Genomic DNA, 23939 nt, shown 5'->3' on the forward strand with positions numbered 1-23939 from the left:
CGTCAGGCCCGGAATCCTCGGTACAGAAAAAAATCAGGATCAGTTTTGTTTCTGATCTGTCTTTCTCAGTAGTAACCAATCACTGGTCTCTGGGTCATACTGCCCCCAGCCAATGACTGCCCTCTCCCTAAGCCATCCTCAGATTTGGTAGCACGTGAAGTGGCAGTATGACCAAGTGAAGAGCAGCAGAGGGGTAGGCGGGAGGGTTCGCATGTGAATCCGTGCCAGACCCATGCTGGAGAACAACAGTTACAGGTAAGTAACTTGTTCCTTCTCCAGCATGGGGTCTGGCATGGATTCACATGCTCATGAATATAAGAATACATAGCAGTATATACATGCACAAGCACGGGAGGTGGCAAAAGGCTCAATATCAAGCAATACAACAACTCAACATTAAGCAACCCTTACCTCCTCATCAGGCTTACCTTAGGCGAAGAGGTTGCGCAGAACTGCTTGGCTGACCCTGGACTCCTCCCTGGAATCCCGGTCGACGCAGTAGAATCTCGTGAAGGTGTGCGTCGACCTCCACGTAGCAGCCCTGCAGATGTCGAGCAGGGGCACACCAGACAGGAACGCCGTAGTAGCAGCGATCGCTCTGGTCGAATGGGCCCTCGGACGGCCTGGCAATGGTCGGTTTGCCAACCGGTGACAGTGCATGATGCAGCCGGAGAGCCATCTGGAAATGGAAGTCTTCGAGAGAGCCTTCCCTTGATTCACAGGTCCAAAGTTCACAAACAGCTGTGATGTCTTCCGAAAACTCTTCGTGCGGTCCACGTAGAACTTCAGCGCTCTAGCTACATCCAGCGAGTGCAGAGTCCTCTCAGCCAGCGACGAAGGCGACGGGAAGAAACTGGCAACACCAAGGGCTCGTTGAGGTGGCAGCCCGATGGCACCTTGGGCATGAAGGAGGGGTGCGTCCTCAGAACCACCCTCGTGTCGTGAAAAGTCAAATATGGAGGCTTGCAGGATAGGGCCTGGATCTCTCCCACTCGTCGTGCGGAGGTGATGGCCACAAGAAACGCAGTCTTCCATGACAGGAACTCCAACGGTGCCAAATGCAGGGGCTCGAATGGCGCCCCCATGAGCCTGGTCAGCACCACGTTGAGCTCCCACGCCGGGGCAGGGGCCTTCACCGGCGGGAACGATCGGAACAGTCCCTTGAGGTGGACTATGAAACGCGAAATACAGAACTACGTCAATACCTGGCCCAGGGCAAGTCACGCAGGGGCTGACCTTTGGGTCTTTTTCTTCCTCTCCCGGTTCCTCCACGACCCTGGCACACGGTCTCAATGGACCTGATTACCGACCTGCCACGTACACAGGGTTTCGATACTATTTGGGTCGTTGTCGACTCGTATACCAAACTGGCCCGTTTCATACCATGCAAGGGGGTACCCTCAGCCCCGGTCTTAGCCAAGCATTTCTTTAGGTCTGTGTTCTGTCTCTTTGGCCTGCCCCATGTTTTGGTGTCCGACCGAGGCACACAGTTCACCTCCCGTTTCTGGCGGGCCCTCACCTCTCTGTTGGGTATTGATGCTCATTATTCCTCTGCTTACCATCCAGAGAGCGACGGGCAAACCGAGAGGGTCAATCAGACATTGGAGCAGTACCTACGCTGCCTAACGTTACAGTATCAGGACACTTAGCTTAACCTCTTGCATATCGCCGAGTTTGCTTATAACAATACACTGCACTCTGCTACTGGGTTCTCACCTTTCTTCGCCCTCTATGGCCAACACCCCCGTACTCTCCCCATTCCGGACTTCTCCTCTTCTGATACCCCCGCCGCTTCTGCCTGCGCTCGGGATTTGGTCTCAGTCCATGCCCAAACATTGGTCCACCTGCGCGAGGCCCAAACCTCCATGAAAACCGCTGCTGACAGGAGGAGGGCGGATGCGCCTGCTTACAAAGTGGGGGACCGGGTTTGGCTCTCTACCCGCCATTTGCACATCCCTGGCTGTCGCAAACTTCTCCCTCGCTTTGTGGGTCCGTATGAGGTGGTCAAGGTCCTGAACCCGGTGGCTATGCGCCTGGCGGCGCCTCCCGCCTGGCGGATCCACCCGGTATTTCATGTCTCCCTGCTTAAGCCATGCCTTGGCCCTACCCGGTTGGCTGCCCCTCCTGCCCTGGTCTCTGTCTCGTCCCCCGATGTATTTGAGGTGCGGGCTATTCTGGGTTCCCGTATATACAGGGGCGGGTTGCAGTATCTAGTAGACTGGCTGGGGTACGGCACTGAGGACCGCTCCTGGATTGCTTCCCGGGATGTTCACGCTCCTCACCTGGTGGCCCGGTTTCACCGGGAGCATCCATCCAGCCCACGCGGTCGTGGGCCTTTGAGGGGGGGGCTCTGTCACGCCCTCTCACACAACCCATCTCTCACTTTCCCCCTCACACCTGTCTCTCTCATCAGGCGCTTCTCGCCGCCGTATTCTCCATTCACATCAGCGGGGGAAGCACGGCAGGCGGGATACCATGTTGGGCGGACCCGCCTCTTTTCGCCTTTTTCCGCGTTGGCGGTTGCCATGGCGCCTCCTGCACAGCCGGCGACGCCAGGATACCAGGAAGTACCGGCAGCCCCAATCGCTGGCCGCGTTGCGCTCCACGTAACGTTCACGAGCGGTCACGTGATGCGTCACGTGACACCGCTCGCCGCTTCAAAAGAAGCCGGCAAACAAGACACTTTTCTTCACAGCTACTTCTTCGGAGGACTGCCAGGCGTTACCTTTTGTTTCTTGTTACTCTCCTTGCCTCGACCTTGGAACGCTTCACTTGGACCTGCTCTCAGATTACCCTTGGACTCTGGCGTGCTCTCTGATCTCCCGGACATCTGACACCTGTTTGTACTCTGGACTTGCTTTTTGGATTACCCTTCTGTTTCTGCAAACCTCGGATTGCTTCAAGTTTTTCCACGGATCCAGTCTTGCTCCACCAGGTGCTTTCAGGAGTGCCAACTACATCATCTCAGCCTGCTGTGGGTTCCCCTGCTGTCTGCATAGGTTTCTTACCTATACTCCACCCCTTTTAGGTAAGCTAGTGTCACTGCATCTTGTTTGCTCCTTCTGCCAATTGCCAATTGCCTTTGTGTGTTTCCTTGATTATAACCCTTTGCCTTACAGCACTCAGGGGTCCTTCCGGCGTTCCCGGTACCAGGCTGACGACGACACTCCCACCTGTGGCCTCAAAGATTGCTAGGGCAGTATTTTACATTCTGCTCGAGCGGTACTTGGGGACGGAGGCATTACATAACTGCACGACCATCAAGTCGGACCCATCAAATTAGAACAGTTCCCGCCGTTGCCGTTGCTACTCCGGCTCGTCAACCAGCTCAAGAGGTCCCGGTGCAGGATGATCCTCGTCGCACCTGCATGGCCGAGGCAGATCTGGTTCCCGGACCTTCTGGACTTGTCAGCGTCCACACCAATCAAGCTGCCGACGGACGCGGATCTTCTATCCAGAGAAGGAGGCGCCATTCTTCATCACGAACCAGAGTCGCTGAACTTGCAGGCCTGGCTCCTGCAGCACTAGAGTTTGGAGGATACGACATCCCGGCCGACGGCAGAGAGGTTCTTGCGAAGGCCAGGGCATCCTCAACTCTCAAGTGCTACGGACACAAATGGAAGAGGTTCTCTGTCTGGTGCCGTGCACAGAAGATTAACCCTCTGCGGATTACGGCCCCTCAAGTATTGCCGTACCTATTGTCCTTGGCCAAGGCTGGCCTATCTCACGCTTCCATCAAGGTACATCTGGCTGCCGTCTCACGTTACACCAGAACTACAGGACGGGCGTCCTTGTGGTCCCATCGCCTGGTGAAGGAATTTATGAAGGGACTGTTCCGATCGTTCCCGCCGGTGAAGGCCCCTGCCCCGGCGTGGGAGCTCAACGTGGTGCTGACCAGGCTCATGGGAGCGCCATTCGAGCCCCTGCATTCGGCACCGTTGGAGTTCCTGTCGTGGAAGACTGCGTTTCTTGTGGCCATCACCTCCGCACGACGAGTGGGAGAGATCCAGGCCCTATCCTGCAAGCCTCCATACTTGACTTTTCACGACACGAGGGTGGTTCTGAGGACGCACCCCTCCTTCATGCCCAAGGTGCCGTCGGAATGCCACCTCAACGAGCCCTTGGTGTTGCCAGTTTTCTTCCCGTCGCCTTCGTCGCCGACTGAGAGGACTCTGCACTCGCTGGATGTAGCTAGAGCGCTGAAGTTCTACGTGGACCCCATAGTCACCAACACCAGCGTTTGAGTAGTTCCAGAGTACGATGCTGCCCGGGGTGACCATTAATGGCAGCATCATGAGACCACTCTAGCGCCAGGTTCCTGGTTTCACTTGTGGGAAGAAAGAGCTTCCTGTGTACAAAGGGCAGCCCATCCTGCATAACCGGTTCCCATTCTGTTAGTGATTGTGGATAGCGGGAGACCCACTGTCGTATGGTGGACTGTAAAGAAGGTGACGGTATGCAGACACAAACTACATGAGTCTTACTCAACAAGGTTTCAGGGAAGGATGGGAGAACCTCCCCCCCAGGGGAACGAGACAGAGCGTCTGCTTTCCCATGCCCAACACCAGGTCTATGTTTGACCACAAAGTCGAACGCGCCAAAGAGATGCCAACGTACTTGTCGGCTGTTTGTACATTTCAGAGAGGCAAGGTCCTGGAGATTCTTATGATCGGAGAACACCACCGTCTGGTGTTTTGCGCCCAGGAGGTGGTGTCTCCAGGTCTGTAGAGCGTCCTTAATGGCCAATAGTTCTTTTTCTGTGACTGTGTAGTGCAATTCGCTTGCCGTGAATTTACGAGAGTGAAATGCAACCGGATGCAAACGACCAGTGGCAGGACATGGTTGGGACAGTACAGCGCCTAGTGCATAGGAGGATGCGTCTGCCTCGAGGACAAACGGGAGTTCAGGGTCAGGGTGTTGTAACACCGGAGCAGTGGTGAACATAGTTTTCAGAGAGTCAAAGGCGTTTTGTTGCGTCACGGACCAGACATAGGGGATGGAAGGGCTAGTGAGCGCAGTGAGTGGTGCTACAATAGAGGAGAACCCAGCAATGAATCGTCGGTAAAAGTTAACGAAACCCAAAAATGACTGCAGTTGCTTGAGTGTGGTCGGAATTGGCCATTCGTTGATTGCCCGGACTTTGGACTGATTCATAGAGAGACCCCCGGGAGAGATATGGAACCCCAAGAACTCAACCTGACTGGTGTGGAAAATGCACTTCTCGGGTTTAGCAAACAGTGCGTTGGCTTGGAGACGCAACAACACTTCCTTGACATGCGTGATGTGTTCATCGAGGGAGGAAGAGAAAACCAATATGTCATCTAAGTACACTACCACGTAAGCGTTCAGGATATCGCCAAATATGTCATCCATGAAGCGCTGAAACGTAGCAGGAGCAGTACAGAGGCCAAACGGCATAACTGTATACTCAAACAACCCTTGTCGTGAGCAGAAGGCCGTCTTCCATTCATCTCCATCACGCATGCGTATGAGATTGTACGCTCCCCGAAGATCCAGTTTGGTGTAGATCGTGGCATGAGTGAGTTTGTCTAACAATGGGGTAATGAGAGGTATGGGATAGCGGTTTATTACCGTGATGGCGTTCAAACGCCTATAATCTATGCAAGGACGCAGATCCCCTTCCTTCTTTGGCACAAAGAAGATAGGACTTGCAGCTGGGGATGTTGATGGGCGAATGTGACCCAGACGCAGGGCCTGCTGTATGTATTCTTGCAGGACTCGCTCTTCCGTCTGGGTTAGGGAGTAGATCCGCCCCTTTGGGATGGGGGCGTCCGGGACTAAATCAATGGGGCAGTCGTAGGATCGATGCGGAGGAAGACCTTCCGCAGAGCCTTTGTCAAACACAGCCCGAAATTCATAATACTCAGGAGGTATGTTGTTCGTGGCCGCCCCTATCATGTGAGTGTCCTGGGAGTCGGGTCTGTCTTCTATGGCTAAAGAAGCGACTACCCCTAGGATGTCTGCAGGGCTGGAAACCCGAGGTGTCTCGAGCAGGCAATAGTATTGGCACGTTTCTGATTCAAAGGAGACCTGACCCGTGCCCCAGTTAATCAGAGGATTGTGCCTCTTTAGCCAAGGAATGCCCAGGATAACTCCAAACTGAGGCGTGGTTATGAGCTCAAATGACATGGTCTCTCTATGGACTTCCTGTATGATGAATTCCAACGGGGCTGTCTGTTGCAAGATTGGTCCAGAGGCTAGGGACGTCCCGTCTACTGCATGAACCGGTTCGGGGTGTTTCTTTTTGATCAGAGGTAAGTTTAGTGAACTGGCTAGTGCTATATCTATAAAGCAGCCTGTAGCTCCAGAGTCGATCACTATTCGTACTGCATGGGAGACTCCTGCAGCTAGGTTTAAGGAAGCTTGTACCACCACAGGTCGGATGGGACCAAAAGCCGGATCAGAGGAATTTTGTATAGGACTCGCCCCAACCCCTGATCTCAACGGCGAGTCTTCGGAAAACCCAGAATTTTGTTCCTTGGCCGACGGGGACACTCCTTTACAAAATGCCCATTGAGACCGCAGTAGAAGCAAGCGTTGTCCGCCCTTCTGCGCTCTCGTTCGGCATGAGTAATGGGGCTGCGTACCCCGCCAATCTGCATGGGTTCGGGTGAGGTGCCGGATGTGGTTGAAAGTGAGGTATGGGATAGCCCTGCTTCCCCCTTACGTTCTGCCCGCCTGGCGTCGATTTGCAAGGTCAAATCAACTAGGTCGATATAGAGTGAGGGAAGAGAAGGCACCACAGATAAAGCATCCTTCATGGAACCACACAAGCCCCGATAATAGATCACTGCTTTTTTGTTTTCTGGCCAGGAGGTCTCAGTAGCGAGTTGGTTGAACTTGGTGATATATTCAATGAGGGTGGATCGGCCTTGAGTAAGATCTAGGAGTTCCATGTCTCTGGATTGGGCTTTATATCTAGTGTCAAAAACCTTGGCCATTTCTTGGGTCAATAACTCGAAATCGTACAGAGCAGGATGGTTGCCCTCCAACAACGGGTTAGCCCACGTGGCTGCCACACCCGACAAATGGGAGAGAAGAAAAGCCGCCTTAGAGACCGGATCAGAGAAAGCCTGGGGTCGGCACAAGAAATGCAGTTTGCACTGATTTATGAAGGTGCAATATTTCAAGGGATCCCCCTGATACCTCTCAGGGGCTGCTAGAGGAAATGGGGTCTGAACCACCACAGACTGGGCTGGCAGAGTGGGTGGTGTGACGGGGATCGGGTTTTGGGATGGGGTAGCATCGCCGAACTCGGCGTCAACAGTTAAGGGATGTCGTGTGCTTTGCATGGCATCAAGACGGTGGTTCAGTGCAGTGGTGGCAGTGGTCAGGTCAGTGCGGAGGGCAGTGGTAGCAGCTGCCATATCTGTCCTAAGCGAGGTCACTGCTTGCGTTAAGGCAGTCACAGGGTCCCCGGCTGAAACATCCATAACTGGACGACCATAAGGCTTCACAGTCTGTTCTAACTTGATGGGTCCGACTTGATGGTAGTGCAGTTATGTAATGCCTCCGTCCCCAAGTACCGCTCGAGCAGAATGTAAAATACTGCCCTAGCAATCTTTGAGGCCACAGGTGGGAGTGTCGTCGTCAGCCTGGTACCGGGAAAGCCGGAAGGACCCCTGAGTGCTGTAAGGCAGAGGGTTATAATCAAGGAAACACACAAAGGCAATTGGCAATTGGCAGAAGGAGCAAACAAGATGCAGTGACACCAGCTTACCTAAAAGGGGTGGAGTATAGGTAAGAAACCTATGCAGACAGCAGGGGAACCCACAGCAGGCTGAGATGATGTAGTTGGCACTCCTGAAAGCACCTGGTGGAGCAAGACTGGATCCGTGGAAAAACTTGAAGCAATCCGAGGTTTGCAGAAACAGAAGGGTAATCCAAAAAGCAAGTCCAGAGTACAAACAGGTGTCAGATGTCCGGGAGATCAGAGAGCACGCCAGAGTCCAAGGGTAATCCGAGAGCAGGTCCAAGTGAAGCGTTCCAAGGTCGAGGCAAGGAGAGTAACAAGAAGCAAAAGGTAACGCCTGGCAGTCCTCCGAAGAAGTAGCTGTGAAGCAAAGTGTCTTGTTTGCCGGCTTCTTTTGAAGCGGCGAGCGGTGTCACGTGACGCATCACGTGACCGCTCGCACACGTTACGTGGAGGACAACGTGGCCAGCGATTGGGGCTGCCGGTACTTCCTGGTATCCTGGCGTCGCCGGCTGTGGAGGAGGCGCCATGGCAACCGCCAACGCGGAAAAGGGCGAAAAGAGGCGGGTCCGCCCAACATGGTATCCCGCCTGCCGTACTTCCCCTGCTGATGTGAATGGAGAATACGGCTGCGAGAAGCACCTGATGAGAGAGACAGGTGTGAGGGGGAAAGTGAGAGATGGGTTGTGTGAGAGGGTGTGACAGGAATGCATAAAGGAACAGGCCGTCCCAAGGGAACGAGAAAGCATCGCCCATGCTCCTCGGTTGGGGAAACCTGCTGGCGAACCTCCAGCACTTGGAGTTCGCCGCCGTCGCAAAGAGATCGATCTGGGGTTCGCCCCATCGTCGGAAGAGTCGGTCCACTTGATCCTGGCGCAGTTCCCACTCGTGGCACGAGCGCAGCTCTCTGCTGAGTGAGTCGGCAATGGTGTTTTTTATCCCTGCCAGATGAAAGGTTACCAGAAACATCCCTTGGGCGACGGCCCAATGCCACAGATCTTGGGCTTCCTTGGATAGGGCAGGGGATCTGGTTCCACTCTGCACCGAATGTAAAACATTGTGGTGGTGTTGTCGGTGAAGATCCTCACCACCTTGCCCTTGAGGGACGGAAGGAAGGATCTGAGGGCCCAGAACACTGCACGGAGCTCCAAGATGTTGATGTGGAGAGTCTTCTCCTCCGGGAGCCAAAGGCCTCTCGCGTGGAGACCCCTGGTGTGCGCTCCCCAACCTTCCAGGGAGGCATCCGTCGTCACCGTCACCTGGTGGGCAGGGGCTAGGAAACCTGTTCCCGCCGTCAGATGAGAGCGGACACCCCACCATCGTATCGCCTGACGGAACGCTTCGTTGAGCGGGATCCTGTCCTCGAAGCTGCCCGTCGTCTGGATCCAGTGGGCGTCGAGGAATTCTTGCAAGGGCCGCATCCGAAGTCTGCAGTGGGCACCAGATAAATGCAGGAGGACATCATTCCGAGGAGGGACTTGATAGACCTCACTCTGGCCACGTTCGTGGCCAGCAGACGTTGCACCTTTCCCAGGATGGTCCTTATCCTTTCCTCCGATGGTGAGGCCCACCGCGCCACTGTGTCGAGCTGTGCTCCCAGAAACAGGGCGACATGCGACAGGACCAGGTGGGATTTTGGAAAGTTGATGGAGAACCCCAGGTCCGTGAGCAGCTGGACGGTCTTCGCAGTGTGTTCCACGGCGAGCGCCCTTGTCCTTGCCCGTATGAGCCAGTCGTCCAGGTAGGGGTAGACGTGGATCCCCTGCAGGCGCAGCCGCGTCGCCACCGGTGCTAGGCACTTGGTGAACACCTGAGGTGCCGATTTTAATCCGAACGGGAGGGCCTTGAACTGGTAGTGCCGCCCTTTGACCACAAACCTGAGGAACTTTCGGTGTCTCTTTAGAACAGGATGTGGAAGTATGCATCCTCCAAGTCCAACGACGACAGGAAATCGCCCTCCCCCAGCTGTCCCAGCACGTGCTGGAGGGTGACCATCCGGAACTTCTGTGCCTTGATGTATTTGTTCAGTCGTCGCAGGTCCAGGATGGGACGCCATCCTACTGTCTTCTTCTTTACGAGGAAGTATCTTGAGTAAACTCCGGAGCCCCGAAGCCTCTTTGGAACAAGCTTGATGGCACCTTTCCTGAGCATCGCCCTTACTTCCAACAGCAGTTGAGGGATGTGATTTTCCTTCCTGGCCACGGGAGGAATGCGGGGGCACCTCTTCCGGAACTCGAGGGCGTGCCCCAGGGCCAGGGCGTCCAGCACCCAACTGAACTTCGTCAGCCGGCCTCCCACCGGGGTGCTTCGGTGGGGGCCCGACCCGACGGTCGGTTCAATCCTGCTTGGAGGCCGCTTTGCCTCCTTGACCACCTTGACGATGACGGCGGGATCCACCTGACTTGCCGCGTCCCCTGTAGGCCTCCTGCGACGAAGATCTTGCCGCTTGACGGTACGTAGAGGAGCTGCTGCCGGATGCCTTGGAGGCACCCTGTCTGCCTCCGGAGCTCCGAAAGGACGGCCGTCGCTGTTGGAGCACACCCAGTGCACGGGCCGTCACCATGTCCGTCTTGATCGCCTGAAGGGACTCATCAACCGCCTTGCCAAAAAGGTTGTTCCCATCGAAGGGCATGTCCAAAACCTTGGTCTGTACATCCTGGCGGAAAACCGTCGCCTTTAGCCATCCTCGTCGTCTCAGGCAAATGCTGTTGCCCAACTGACAGAAACCGGTGTCAGCGATGTCCGTAGCCACCGTAATGGCGTGGTCCGAGGCAATCTCACCTTCCTGTAAGATTTCCAAGGCCTCAGCCCTCTTGGCGTCCGGAAGCAAGTCCAAAAGAGGGGCGATCTTGAACCACAACTCCCTGTCGTAGTGGGCTACGATGGCCAGGGCGTTGGCCACCTTGATGGTCGTCGCTGCAGATGAGATGACCCGTCGTCCCATCGCATCCAGCTTCCTACCCTCGCCGTCCGGCGGGGAGGTTAAAGTCGAGGCCGATGCCCCCCCGCTTTCTTCTTGGCCGCCGCCGAAACGACCGAATCCAGGGTAGGTTGCACCCTAAGGCACAAGGGGGCAGCGTCAGGGACCCGGTACTTCTTCTCGTACCGGTCCCTCTTCGCAGGAGCCGCGGCAGGGTTCTTGAGGAGGGCGAACCCCTCATCCCAGATGTCATCAAGAAGCGGTACGGCGAGGACGGTCTTCCTTTTAACCTTGCGCCGTTGGTAAAGGAACCCTTCCTTCTTCTTTTCTTCGGGGCAGAGCTGGAAGAGCTCGGATGCCCTGGAAATCATAGCATGGAAGGATCCAATGTTGTCGGGCGGGGACGCCCGGGCAGGGGGCGACGGGGGACACGTCCCGTCGTCGCCTCCGTCGTCATCCGTACCAGTCGTAGTCGTGTCCATGCCTGTATCATCCCCGTGGGTAGTGGACCGGGGGAAAGGCAGAGAAGGCCGCAGAGGCGGGAGAGGAGGCCTAGGATGCGTCCTCCTCCTCTTAAGTGGTGGGCTCTCAGAAGGTCCTGACTCCGGTTCCCCCGTCGGGTCTGGCTCAGGTACCTCCGTCGGGGGAAGGGGCAACCTAGTCCTTATCTCCGAGCATAAGGACTGGATGGCTGACAAAATGGCTGCCGAGGTGTCCTGCGGCGCCGGAAACGACGGGAGCGAGGGCTCTTGAGGAGCCTCGTCTGCGTCACCGTCGCCCTCGTCGTCGCCCTCGTCGGGATCCCTCCCGATGGGCTGGGCCTCCTCCACGACTTGGATGAGCTCCTCTTCAGAGGTCATGTCCGTATCCACGATGGCCACCAGCCCCTCCCCAACCCTTTCCAACGAGGACTTTGTGGGGGTCTTCTCGATGGGCCTGAAAGACAACTCCCTCCGCGGTGGCAGGGAGACTCTGGTACCTGAGGGCGCCTCCACTGGTGTAGCCTCCACAGGCTGAGCCAGGGCCGCGGCGACATCCTCAATTGAGGTTTTAGCAGGTTGAATTAAGGCCAACGTCACCTTCTGTACGCCTGGGGCCTTCACCTTGGGGGGAGAGTCCGAGCCTCGCTCCCCCTCTGCCGGAATCTTCGAGATCAACCGGGGCCTCTCCAGATGCTTCGCCGGGTTCTCGGACTTCCTCTCACCCGAGCCAGAGCGTTGGCTCGTGGTCGATGGCGCCGGGGAGGATGCACCCTGCCTGGCAGCCAAGGAGCCCGACCGTTCGGCGCTCCCGGTGCCCGCTGACTCGCAGTGCTTAGCCTTTTGTTGGGGCCCCGTCGCCGGGGCACCCTCACAGGACGTAGAAGACCGCTCAGACTTTTTTTTTCTTCTTCTCGCCTGGCGGGCTCTTACCTTCCAGCCAGTTGACGAGACGGAGGTGGCGATCCTTCATGGTCTGCTCCGACATGTTCCCACAAAACGCGCAGTCCTTTTCCTTGTGCGTCTTGTCCTCATGGAGACAGTAGAGGCATAACGAATGCTCGTCCTCCTTGAAAACGTTCTGAAGCTGGCATCCAGGGCAGGTCCTGAACAGCTTCCCGGGCGTCGAGCTCCCTTTCTCCTGGGCCATGTCCTTCACCCTTGAGGGGCGTAGAAACTCCGAAACGGATCCCCGTTGATCGGAAGTAGAAACGGTGGAGCTTGAGGCTCTATTTAACCAAAAAAATGAGAAAATCTCCTGAGAAAAGCGTGAAAACGCAGCAAAAGCTCGAGAGCTCCAGCACGAGGACTCCCAACACTTGAACGTGCGGTAAAAATCTGAGAATGGCTGCCAGGGGCGGGGCTTAGGGAGAGGGCAGTCATTGGCTGGGGGCAGTATGACCCAGAGACCAGTGATTGGTTGCTACTGAGAAAGACAGATCAGAAACAAAACTGATACTGATTTTTTCTATACCGAGGATTCCCGGCCTGACGACGGGGAATATTCTGAGCATGTGAATCCATGCCAGACCCCATGCTGGAGAACCAGGGTAATACTGGCACTAACCCCCAGGTGATCTTTCCTGTTTCCAGAGAACATTAGAGTTACTGTCTGCTTTCTGCATTGTGCTTGCTTTAAAAGTGCAAATGTTTACTCTATCATGCCTGGTTTTCTTTTTAACTAGGTAACACATCTTCTTTCAGGTTTGGTGGTTACCCATGTTCACGTCCTGCATTTTTTGTATCGACCACTGGCAGCAAAGGATTTGTTGGAAAGGGTTCTATGTCATTTCATCGATGGATTTTTTCCCGATGGATTTTTAACGAAAGAACTCATTGAATTTGATTTTTTAAGTTGGGGGGGCGGGGGGTTCCTCCCATGCCCTACTAGTTGTTCTCTATTCCCGACACCCCCCCCCCCCACCGCCGCCTATACGCACTTTCACACACCCGCCCCTATATTTTTGGAGGAGTTATTTCGTTGAAAAATGTTCATTAAAAAAACATTAAAAAACGTCTGTCGATGAAAGGACGATAAGGTGCAAGCAAATATCCCTACTGATGAATAGGTCTAAGCAGACATCCCTACTGATGAAGAGTGCATTCCCCAGAGACTCTGGCTGTGGGTATCTGGATTAAAAGTTTAGGCATTGTGTGCTGCCTCATGTGACAAACAGATCAGTGTCTGCTGTCGCTTTTTGAATATGGCAGCGGGTGCACTGGTATGCATTTCACACTCAAACTTACTGAATTTCTCAGGTAGGTTCCTATGATGGGCCACCAAGGTGATCTATTGGTATATGCGCCACTACCAAATTAATTGTGTTGTCTGCAAGAGGTTCATAATGTGCTTGTTGATGTAAAACAATGCAGTCACATTATTTGTTTTGACAGACAAGTGTTGCCCCTGATGTGTGTCTGGAATATGCTGAATGCTAGCACAATTGCCACCATTTCTGAAACAATGATGTGCAATATATGTTGTAGTTTGATCCAGATCCCCTGTACATTTTAAGGACTGGAGTTGTGCTTCCCGCCATATCAGTTTTCACTTGTGGGTTTTGGTCTGTGAAAGGTCCTCCCCAGAATAGGTTTCTCTTGTTCCGCCATAAGAACGATTGAACAACTGTGTTACAGCCACTATATCTTCGCAGTCTCGCAACATCTTTGACGAATGTGCACTGAGTCAATCTTGTATGGACCACATTCATAGTTGTGCAGATGGTAATAAGAATATGATGCCATCTAACTCAATAGTGTTTTTACAGACGTCACTGTCAGGTACTGTGACAACTGATAAAGAAGGACTGTTGCCTGAAAGGCTTGTATCCTTTCTTCTGAACCGCCTTTGATGTCCAACTGAATTTGATCCCTCTGTGTTACCTTCTCTATGCCTCCTTTTTTCAAAGGGGCTTGGAACCACTAGCAACCAAGAGACATTGCCTTCATCTGTCTTGTCTGATCTTGTTCGTACATTGCAAGGTATTTCTCAGAACTCTATGTAATAGTCCTGTTTTAATCTTTCTTTCCCTGACTCTTATGAGGTGATCTACTTTCATTTGTGGGCACATGTTGCAATTCTTTGCCCCGCTCGAGGGTACGGCATCATGTCTCAGTCATTACTTTGGTGCAAGGGTTTCCCTTCATGGGGCAACCCCTCCACTTCCTGGACCTCTGCGTCTGTGCAATAATTGTTCCTGTCGAGACTGTTTGGGATAATTCTCCCCCGTTTGTGCTGGACCTGAAGGGACTGTTAATGCCCAGGCGAGGACAGTCCTATATACACTTTCCTAACTAATTGTGTGCCTCGCCAGTCGAGTGGAAATTGCTCCCACTGAATGGCGGACAATGCATAGCATGGGAAACAAATAGATTCACAGGCTGCAAAAATCACATTGTCTCCCAGCCACTAAACCGCAGCAACATAATGGAAAGACAAGAGCAACATTGCAATGCACAACAAAGTAACAGTAGGTAGCGTAACACACAAATTGAAAGGATTCTAGAACGTCAATGTGTTTCGAAACATGCCCAGGTATGGCAACACAGTCCACATACCAAAAGACTACCATGCCGCTAAATTGCCACATGTGGCACTGGAAGCTGAAACTAAAAATGAAGAGTGCATACTTATGATATGAAGTACATGCAATTATAGCTTCCATTTTAGTTCTACAAATGATGGTTGTAAAAATTCAGTTGCATCTGAAATCTGAGAGGTTATAAACAACTTTTCCTATACTTGGAATGCCTCTGTAGGTGCACCACAGTCACCTTTCCATTACAGAGAAGAACCAGCATTATTCAAATTAGTCGAAATGTGTAAGATAACTCCAGATGTGTTTCAGCTATCATAGAAGTGAAGTTTGATGCTTTAGAAATACAGTGCAAGGGGTCAACATATGGGCTTATCAGTCTTGGATTTCTTGTAGGTTTTGAAAGAGGGGACATGGCTGAGAATGTAATGGCCAGATTCCCTCTTTTGGGTTAGAGTTGGACTGTTTTGCATTTGGTTGCTTCCCCTTCTCTAATGACAGACAAGCTAACAATGATTACAAATATTGCCTGGATTGGTAGAAGCGATTGCTCAACCAGTGCCATCATTTTAACAGTATGGCAAACTGCCTTATGTACATCGCATCAGAAAGTCTAGCAAGTTTACTAAAGAGCATGCATTTACCCGTACCAAAACGTGATCCTCCAAGCCTCCACAAAACTATGGTCTAAATCTTGCAATACTGGTCTCCTACACTTACCCCTGGAATTGCCCATTCTCCACAGTCTATCCTCTTGATGGCCACAAACTCCAAGATGTTCTTTCCAGAGCTGACGTGGGACACTTTTTCACCAGCACTGTTTCTCTTCCACCTTATTAGAAGCAGAGACAAAACATGAAGAAGAGAAGATCGATGTATGTCACTTCCTAAGATTGCCTCAAATGTCACACCCATCATCTCCCCTCACATCATAATACCTACCCAACTTGCACGCTCTCAAACACCTTCCCTCCCAATGCTCTCCTCAAATCCTTATACATATCTTTCTCTCTCCCTATCCCTTTCATGTTCTCCAATACCTCCCACTTCTTCTATCCTGTTCCATTACCTGGTAATGATCGGGTCTGCGGCATGATTCGGTCCCCATCGTCCCAAAAGGCCACGTCCTATCAACCCGGTGCGACCTATAGGGTTCCTGAATAGAGATACAGGGATATCAAGCAGCAGCCCCATCACTTGAACATACATTAAATAAAAGTGTCTCACCGGGTAGTACAGTAACTATTCAATCTTTACACTAAACATCACGTAGATTTAGTATAGTGGAAAAAAGAGAAGTCCTAGACAGAAAGCAAGAGAAAGAAAATAAAATGAGTGGTGGGGTGCAAAAGAAAGAAGTTATACAAAGGGAGTAGAAGGATGGAATAGGAAAATAGAGAAAAGAAGGCATGAACATAGAAAGAGGGATGGATGAAAAGATGAGAATGGACATTGAAGAGATGAGGCAAGTGAGTGGTTAAGAAGGCAGCATATTGGTAAGTGAACAACACAGGTGTTAAGAGAGAACATAAAATGTGTGCTAGTCATTGGCAAGTGCTAATTCATCCTCTGGGAGTAAAAAAATGGTGTGCTATATGTATGCAGAAAACTGGCTTTCAAACCAGTGTCAGTCAACAAGTATTTTTTATGCTTGGCTTGTAGCATTTAATCTGAAAATGTTCTCTCTTTGCTAAAGAGGGACATAAAGAAACAAGGAGCATTGATGGGCAGAGATGAGACTAGTCATGTTTAGAATAACGAGATTGCCTTAAACCAGACACTTAACTTGGTCGTCCATCCACCACTTCGTAGGTGCCAATCAAGCTTTTCCTCTGCACCTTTCCGTCTAACTGGTTAAACTTGGGGGAGAAGTCACTGGTCCTGGTGCATAAGGGGAAAATATGAACAAAAGGAATTGTTACTTGAAAGAAATGACAACCAGCATTGGGTGCCTACTTAAAGCGGAAAGGTATGACTGATCAGTCTATAGCTGTCACAGGGAAAGGGGAGGGTAACCTTCGACATCTCTTTTACAAGGTGTCAATGCCCGTCAGCCATTGGGGGTGATAATTCAAACATGCTTCGACACACAACTGTCCACTGCAGCAGAAAAAATAACAATATAACAAAATACAAAGAAGCCAAGACTGCAAAACGGAAAGGTTCTCTCATTTGCATACCCGTGAACGTGGTATATAAGATTGCCTGCATAAAATGAGCACGTTACTTACTCCTGGTAACCTTCTTTCGACTGGATGCTCCTCACACGTATTCCTCTTCTTTAGATATTGTTCCTTCCAGCTTTAGCTGCTTCGGAAAATAAATTTGTCGGATGACGCTGTGCATCGATGCAGTCGACTCTATGTCCCTTGAGGGTCTCCGTCTCGAGGTCGACATCATCACTGGTATAAATAGCATGCGCAGTGTCGGATAGCTTCAGTTCTGTTTTTTACGCTGTTTTCTGGAGAATTCCCAGCATAAGCATGTCCAAGATAGCATCAGACCATTAAAGAGCGTAAGGTTCGATGCATGGAAATTCTACTGCAGGGTAGGTTGGGAGGTGCGATGAGGAATATGTGGGAGGAACATCCAGTCAAAAGAACGTTACCAGGGGTAAGGAACTTGTTCTTTGAATGCACTGTGTCCTCCCACGTATTCCTCATCTTTAGATGGACTCCCATTGCAGTGTCAGTTTTGGAGGAGGGAGTAAGAATTTACAGATTTATTTTAAGATTTGTCATGTACAGAATGTAAGATTGCCTTTCCCAATCTTCCTTCTTGGCCTGAAGATGAATCCAGGCAGTAATATTGTGTGAATGTGTGAGTATTAGACCTTGTGGCTGCCACACAAATATCCCTTCTGGGGACTCCTTTCTGTAAATCAGAAGATATTGCTATGCCCCTAGTGGAATGGGCCCTCAGGCCTTCCAGGGGATGTTTCCCGACAAGCATGTAGCATTCCGCAATGCCCAATATTATCCATCTGAGAAGGTTTGTTTTGTGACTTCTAATCCCAATTTGTGTCCAGTGTACCTACAAATAATTGGTCATCTTGATGTATTGTAGCCATACGTGAAATTTAAAAGCTAAGAGCCCTTTTGGGATCAAGCCTGTGTAGCCTTTCCTCTTCCTTGCCAGGATGAGGAGGCAGATAAAATGGTGGTAACACCATTTTTGAGAGATAAATAGAAATCCGGCACAACTTTTGGCAGAAAAGTAGGCTTTTAGAGGGTTGTAAATGGTGGTTTGCTAGATAGGACCTGTAACACACTCCCCCTGGGGGCTGATGTCAACGCTACTAACAAGATGGTCTTAAGCGTTAGTAACCTTAATGCACATGAATGGAGCAGCTCAAAAGGAGCGCACATAAGACATTGTAATACGAGATTTAAATCCCAAATAGGGACTTGAAAAGGTGAACGAGGGAACACGTTAGTGGGCCCTTTTAGAAATGGTATGACCAATGGCATCTTGAAATATGACACCTCTTCGATGTGCGCTTGAGATTGAAAGCAGCGCTAAATACCCTTTGATAGTTCCAATCTGGAGCCCCATATTTGCCAATTGTAACAAGAATGACAACATAGGTGTATTGCACTGATAAAGGTACACATCCATTTCCCTGTACCAGCTGCAGCATTTGTTCCAATGGCAGCCGTACAAGGATGTTGCTGCTGGCCTTCTGGCCAAAAGCAAAATCTCCATTACGTTATCCAGGAGGTTCCAATCCTTATATCTCAACCTCTCAGAAATCATGCATGAAGGTTGAGTGTCTTCGTCTCTGGATGGAGAACCTGACCCTCCTCTCGCAGGAGAAGGTTCTCTCTTTGTGGAAGACGCATTGGATGGCAGATGGCCCTGTCCAGAATATCAGGGTACCACGTCCTCCTGGCCCAATCTGGAGAGGTTATGATCATGGATTTCCCAAACTTTCTCAACCTCCCGATGACTTGAGGAATGACAGGAACTGGAGGAAACACATACAGAAGCAGAAACCCTCAGTCCACTATGAACGCGTCCCCTAGAGCTCCTCTTGGGGGAAATTCCCTGAAGCAGAACAGCTCTACTTGAGGGGTTCCCCAAAGGGTAAAGATCTCCTGAAGGAATTCCTAAGCCATCTCCCACTCGTGGGAGTTTGTGCTCTGCCGGCTCAGAGTGTCTGCCGCTTTGCTCTCCGGTCCGGCTAGGTGAACTGCTGATCGAGAGATTCCTTCTTCAATTGCCCATAACCAAAGCTGCATTGCCTCTCTGCACAGTGGTAGAGACCATACACCTTCTCTCTTGTTGAGGCAGTACATGGTCACTGTGTTGTCTGTCATTATCAGGACATTCTTTCCTCATACAGAGGGCAGAAAGGCCTTCAGTGCAAGTCTGATTGCCCTCAGCTCCGAAAGGTTGATGTGTAGTTTGGACTCCAATGGAGACCAACGACTGCTGACCGTCAAATCGTTGGCATGGGCACCCCACCCTGAGAGTAAGGCATCTGTAACTACTGTTGCCAACACGGTTCTCCCTTTAAAATATTGTCCTCACAGGCCCACCAAAGGACTCTGTTAGTAACCTGAAATAGGTCTGGCATTTTGCCCAAGAACTGAGACTACTGTGATCTGAGAGCCCATTGGGGGGATCTTATTCTCAGGTGAGCCTCTGGCACCAGGAGAATGCAGGATGCCATGAGGCTGAGCAACCTCAAAAATGTGAAGGCCGGAAGATGCTGGACACTCTGGAATTTGGTGATCATTTGCCATTTGCAGAATGTCTTGAGCTCTCACTTCGGGTGGCGTGTTTTTTCAAGGAGGCATCCAAGACTGGTCCGATGAATTGGAGCTTTTGAGATAGTATCATGTGGGACTTCTTGAAATTGAGGAGGAAGCCCAATCTGTGGAGAGAGTAGCAGGTTATACTTAGATGTTCCTGGGCCTGTTCGGAGAACCTGCCCTTATAAGTCAATCATACAGGTAGGGGTAGAAGTGAATCCCCCCTCTCCTGAGACATGCTGCCACCATCGCCATCAACTTGGTGAAAACTCTCGGGCAGAGTTCAGCCCGAATGGCAGAACTCGAAACTGATAATGTGAACCGCCAACAGCGAACCTCAGGTACTTTCTGTGCTTCTGATGAATAGGCAGATGAAAGTAAGCATCCTGAAGCTCCAATGACACCTGAAGGATCTGAGAAAGGATGACCATCTTAAACTTGTCCTTCCTGAGGAACTTGTTCAAGCATCTCCAGTCCAGGATGGGTGTCAATCCTCTCTCCTTCTTGGGGATTAGGAAATAAAGAGAGTACCACCCTTTGTTCTTCTCTGTCACAGGTACTGGTTCTATATCACCTTTCTCCAACAGGCTCAACATTTCCTGCAAAAGGAACGGATCCCGAACTTTGAATGAGTTGCTCCCCGGTGGATGATCCTGGGGTCTTCTTAAAAAGGGGAGTCAGTAACCCTGAGCTACTGTTTCCAATTCCCACACATCTGAAGTAATACCTCGCCATTCTTGCAGATGCTGTGAAAATCTGCCTCCCACCAAGGTTTTGTGGGCTAAGGCCTCAGAGAGGTTTTGAGGAGGCTGAAGCAGTGGCTGAGGGTAAAGTAGCTGGTGCTTGGGTGGACTTGGCACCTCGCTCTCGTCCACCACAAGGGAATTTTCTTTGGCCCCTTTGACCGGCCAGTCCTCTCGCTCTACCAAAAGAGGAGTAGTAACAAAAGGACCTACCTCTCCAAGCAGGTCCACTGGGGTGTGACGGTTGTGGCTGTCTGATAGCGGCGACAAGCGATTTGGCTGCCACCTTTGAGTTCTACAGCTTCTCCAGGCTGTCGTCAGCCTTGCTGGCAAACAGCTGAGTGCTGTCAAAGGGCATGTTGAGGAGTCTAGACTGCATGTCCTATGCAAAACCCGACTTCCTCCACCACGCAAATCTGCATATCCCTGTGCTCGCCGCCATGGCTCTGCTGATGCTGTCTGAAAGATCAATCCTTTCCGTCTCTTACAATATTCAGGAAGCCGTCTCTTTCTTCACCCTTGGGAATGTGTTCAGCCACCATGGATATGCAGTTCCACAGGGTGAACAAAAACTAAAGTGGCATTAGTTGACTTTCATGCTTCCGGCAGAGAACCCTTTTTTAGCCATTGTGTCGAAACGCTTTTCGTCCCTGTCTGGTGGTATTGTTGGATAGGTAGCTTGCTTAGAGGTCGATGTCGCTGCCTGAACCACCAAACTCTCTGGTGTTGGGTGCTTTGACTAATAATATGGGTCACAGCTTGAGGTCCTGTACTTTCTGGAAAGGTTTCTGTTTACTGCAGGACTTGTTTCCGGCGCTTCCCAGTTTGATTTAACCCTTCTTTGTAAAGCAACATGAAAAGGGAAATTGCTCCTTCCTTTTAGATTACCTTATGCAGCATCGTAATGCGGATCTGGCTGGATGCATTTGGATGAATGCTGTTATCTTGTAATAAAAGTCTGATGCTACATTGACTTCAATGTGGCACTTCAGGCTGACGTTAAAAAAATAAAAAAGAAAAAAAAAAAGAAAAAGGGATTACAGGGGTTCTCCTGGGTCCTTTATCTAAAATATCTGTAAGGTCTCAAGGTCGTCCTGCTCAAAAGGAGGAGCAGACCTGCCCCATCGCAAGAAATCGATCACCCTGGTCATATATTGTCTGTATGGTGCTGTTAGGAGAATTTTCATTTATGTGTTAATTTCCTCCCACCTTAGAGACACCAAGCTCGTTTGCTGGACTTGGGACTTTTTAATTTTAATTCCTTAGTACGTGGGACCTTTTTCTCACTCCCTCTTGGGTTTTTCCCTGACCAGGATTTTATGTTTTCACTGATTTTGGAGTCTGACAAAATCCATAAGCATCTGCTTTTTGTATAGTGACACATAGCGCCTTCAGTGCAGCGTCACTGAGAGGTCCCTTGGATTTCTCTTAGGGTTTAAATACTTTTTCTTGGGTGAACTACTGTTCCCAAAAATAGTAAGGTGAAATTGATCTTACTTACCTTTTTACTTTGTTGGGTCCAGCACACACAATGTTATGTGTAGTGGTGGGGGGTTACCTAGTAGCCCCTTATCCTACTTTCTCATGTACATTTTTTTTGTTACCCTCACTTTTTTAAATGGCTGGTGGCAGTGGTTTTCTCTTTACTACCAGTGTGCTTTTTTACCGCAGACTGAACCCCCAGCTGCAGTACAGCACCCATGGGTGTCCATTTTGTCAAATTGGCCACGGTCTTGCCATTTTCTGTTGGCGAGGTCTTTCTTGGCTTTTACTCTGTGCGTTGAGACAGATTTGAGCCCTTTGTGTGTTTTGCCTGAAGCCCGGCCTTGGCTTCAGTGTGTCTGGAAGGGCAGGAAGCGAGGGAGGTTTGCAAAACTCCCCTGTCTTTTGTCTTTAGGAGTGCCGAAACGAAACCAGTCCCGATTAGAAGGCTGGCTGTCCTGAAAGGTCAGCCACCCTGCTGTGTGATTGACAGTCTAAGCTGTGAATGATTGGGAAACTTGCTTAAAAGGTGAAGGTTTTGGGACTAGAGGCAGAGTCGACCATTGGAAGAAACATCCAAAGAAGAAATCGTGAAGAGAAGCCAGCTGCAACCTCCTTGATCTTGAATTGCCCGGTGAAGCCCTGCTGCTGTGCCGACCTCCTTTTTCACCTCAACAGAGAAGCTCCGGATAGAATGACTTCTCCCTTTGGGCTAGTGGGACCAACTAGCCCGTGACGAACGACACTTTGGTGCAATTCTCGACTTGCTGTGCTTCACCAATCCTTCAGGAGTCCCATGCCAGGGGTCGTGGGTCCACAACTGAGTGCAACGTCGTCCGCAGAATGAATCTGGCCAAAAGATCCAGGAGCCTCCTAAGGAGACTCCAGAAGAAGCAAATCCCGATCCAGGACCGAGGCAGCAAGGAAAGTCCAACCAGAGGTATTCATTATGCATCAGTGCTGTTTGAGAGGCGATGAAACACTGATGACCTGCTGAATTGAAGGAAACCGTCCTTTCCAGAGTACTGCTGCAGGAGCCCTCCAGACGTCCTCCCTCTTGCCCCCATGACTGAGTCTCAGGAACAAGGGTCTGCTTGGCTGCAGAAGGACGGTATTCAGCTGGACCTCTTTCTTCATACCAGAGGTACTTTTCGAGCTTGGGGTACTTACCTTCTTGCCTTAAGTCGTGCTTTCTCACTTGGGAATTGCACTTGCTTAACTTTTCTTAGTTGATTTGAACTCCGCTTTGCACAGGCTTAACAACTTGTGTGCCTTCAGTGATTTTCTGTGAACTATCTGACTTTGTGAAAGACTTTATTCAAGTAGTGCATCAGAACTATAGACTTTGTCCAATTGACTTTGGCTGTCCTGGCTCCCTTATAGGTTGTAATTTGTTCAACACTTTTACTGCTGTGAAGGGCATACCTAGATTTCAATGGAGGATTCCAACTGTTATTAACTGTTGAAAAGTTGACCGTTATAATCAATTGCCTTTTTAAAGAATGCTTAACTAAAACTTGATGTGTAAATGAACTGGAACCTTGAGAGTGTAAGTGTTACTTGTATTGACTGATTTCATCTGTACAGCTCTACGGCTCACATTTACCCCTCTTAATTTAGGCCTGGCTGCTCAGTCACACTACCAACTTGTGTAGTACAGACCTATACCAAAAGGTGGGTTACCTAATACCAAGCGGATACGTCTTGTGTAGTACCACATAGTGTGACTGCACCAATTCTTACCTAACAGATGCATCAGCATGTTCTGCCGGGTCTGGTTTGCCAAATTCCAGCTCTGGCGAAGTGTCTATGCCACTTGCAGACAGAAGATTCTCATGAAGATCCTTCACCCTGGACTCATCGGAAATTAGGGCCTCAGGAACACTGGGTGTCCCAAACTTCAAACCAAATGGAGGTGTATCCGGGTCTGAAGGTTCATGGTTCCTCTTAAATGGATGAGAGAGATTTGAAAAAATCCTTTCTAGGAAGTGGTTTATATGTTTTTTTCAACCTCCTTCGGCGGAATCGACGCATTTGTCAAGGGTGGCGTTGATGTCTTTGATGCGGTCAATGTTGATGACCTCGATGCCAATGGCGTTGATGGTTTCAACAATTTTGATGCTGCTGGTGCCCTTGAAGGGCTAGATCCCCGACTCAATAGAGTCTTCAACGATGTGTCGTTGAGTCGAGACTTCAATGGTTCGAGGGGTTTTAGGCCCGACACCCCGGCTTGAGGGCGTGCAGGATTTGGCCTTAGCCCTTTCCTTTTCGGCTTTTGAGGGCACAACAGGAGAATGGCTTCTCTTCT

The 23939-nt window shown here is 50.8% G+C and overlaps 1 protein-coding gene across 6 annotated transcripts in view; it reads right to left on the reverse strand.

The window, feature by feature from the left end:
* NUDT9 (nudix hydrolase 9) overlaps nucleotides 1–23939 on the reverse strand; it is a 255056-nt gene that overhangs the window by 41768 nt on the left and 189349 nt on the right. For all 6 annotated transcript variants that reach the window (XM_069652050.1, XM_069652045.1, XM_069652046.1 and 3 more), the window contains 3 exons: nucleotides 16435–16530; nucleotides 15719–15805; nucleotides 15370–15481 (listed from right to left, as the gene is read on the reverse strand). In XM_069652050.1, coding sequence (XP_069508151.1) covers nucleotides 15370–15481; nucleotides 15719–15805; nucleotides 16435–16530 — 295 coding nt within the window. The remainder of the gene's footprint in view (nucleotides 1–15369; nucleotides 15482–15718; nucleotides 15806–16434; nucleotides 16531–23939) is intronic.

Source organism: Ambystoma mexicanum, chromosome 3p, assembly GCF_040938575.1.
Source record: "Ambystoma mexicanum isolate Mex_15411 chromosome 3p, UKY_AmexF1_1, whole genome shotgun sequence".
In the NCBI taxonomy this organism is placed as follows: domain Eukaryota; kingdom Metazoa; phylum Chordata; class Amphibia; order Caudata; family Ambystomatidae; genus Ambystoma; species Ambystoma mexicanum.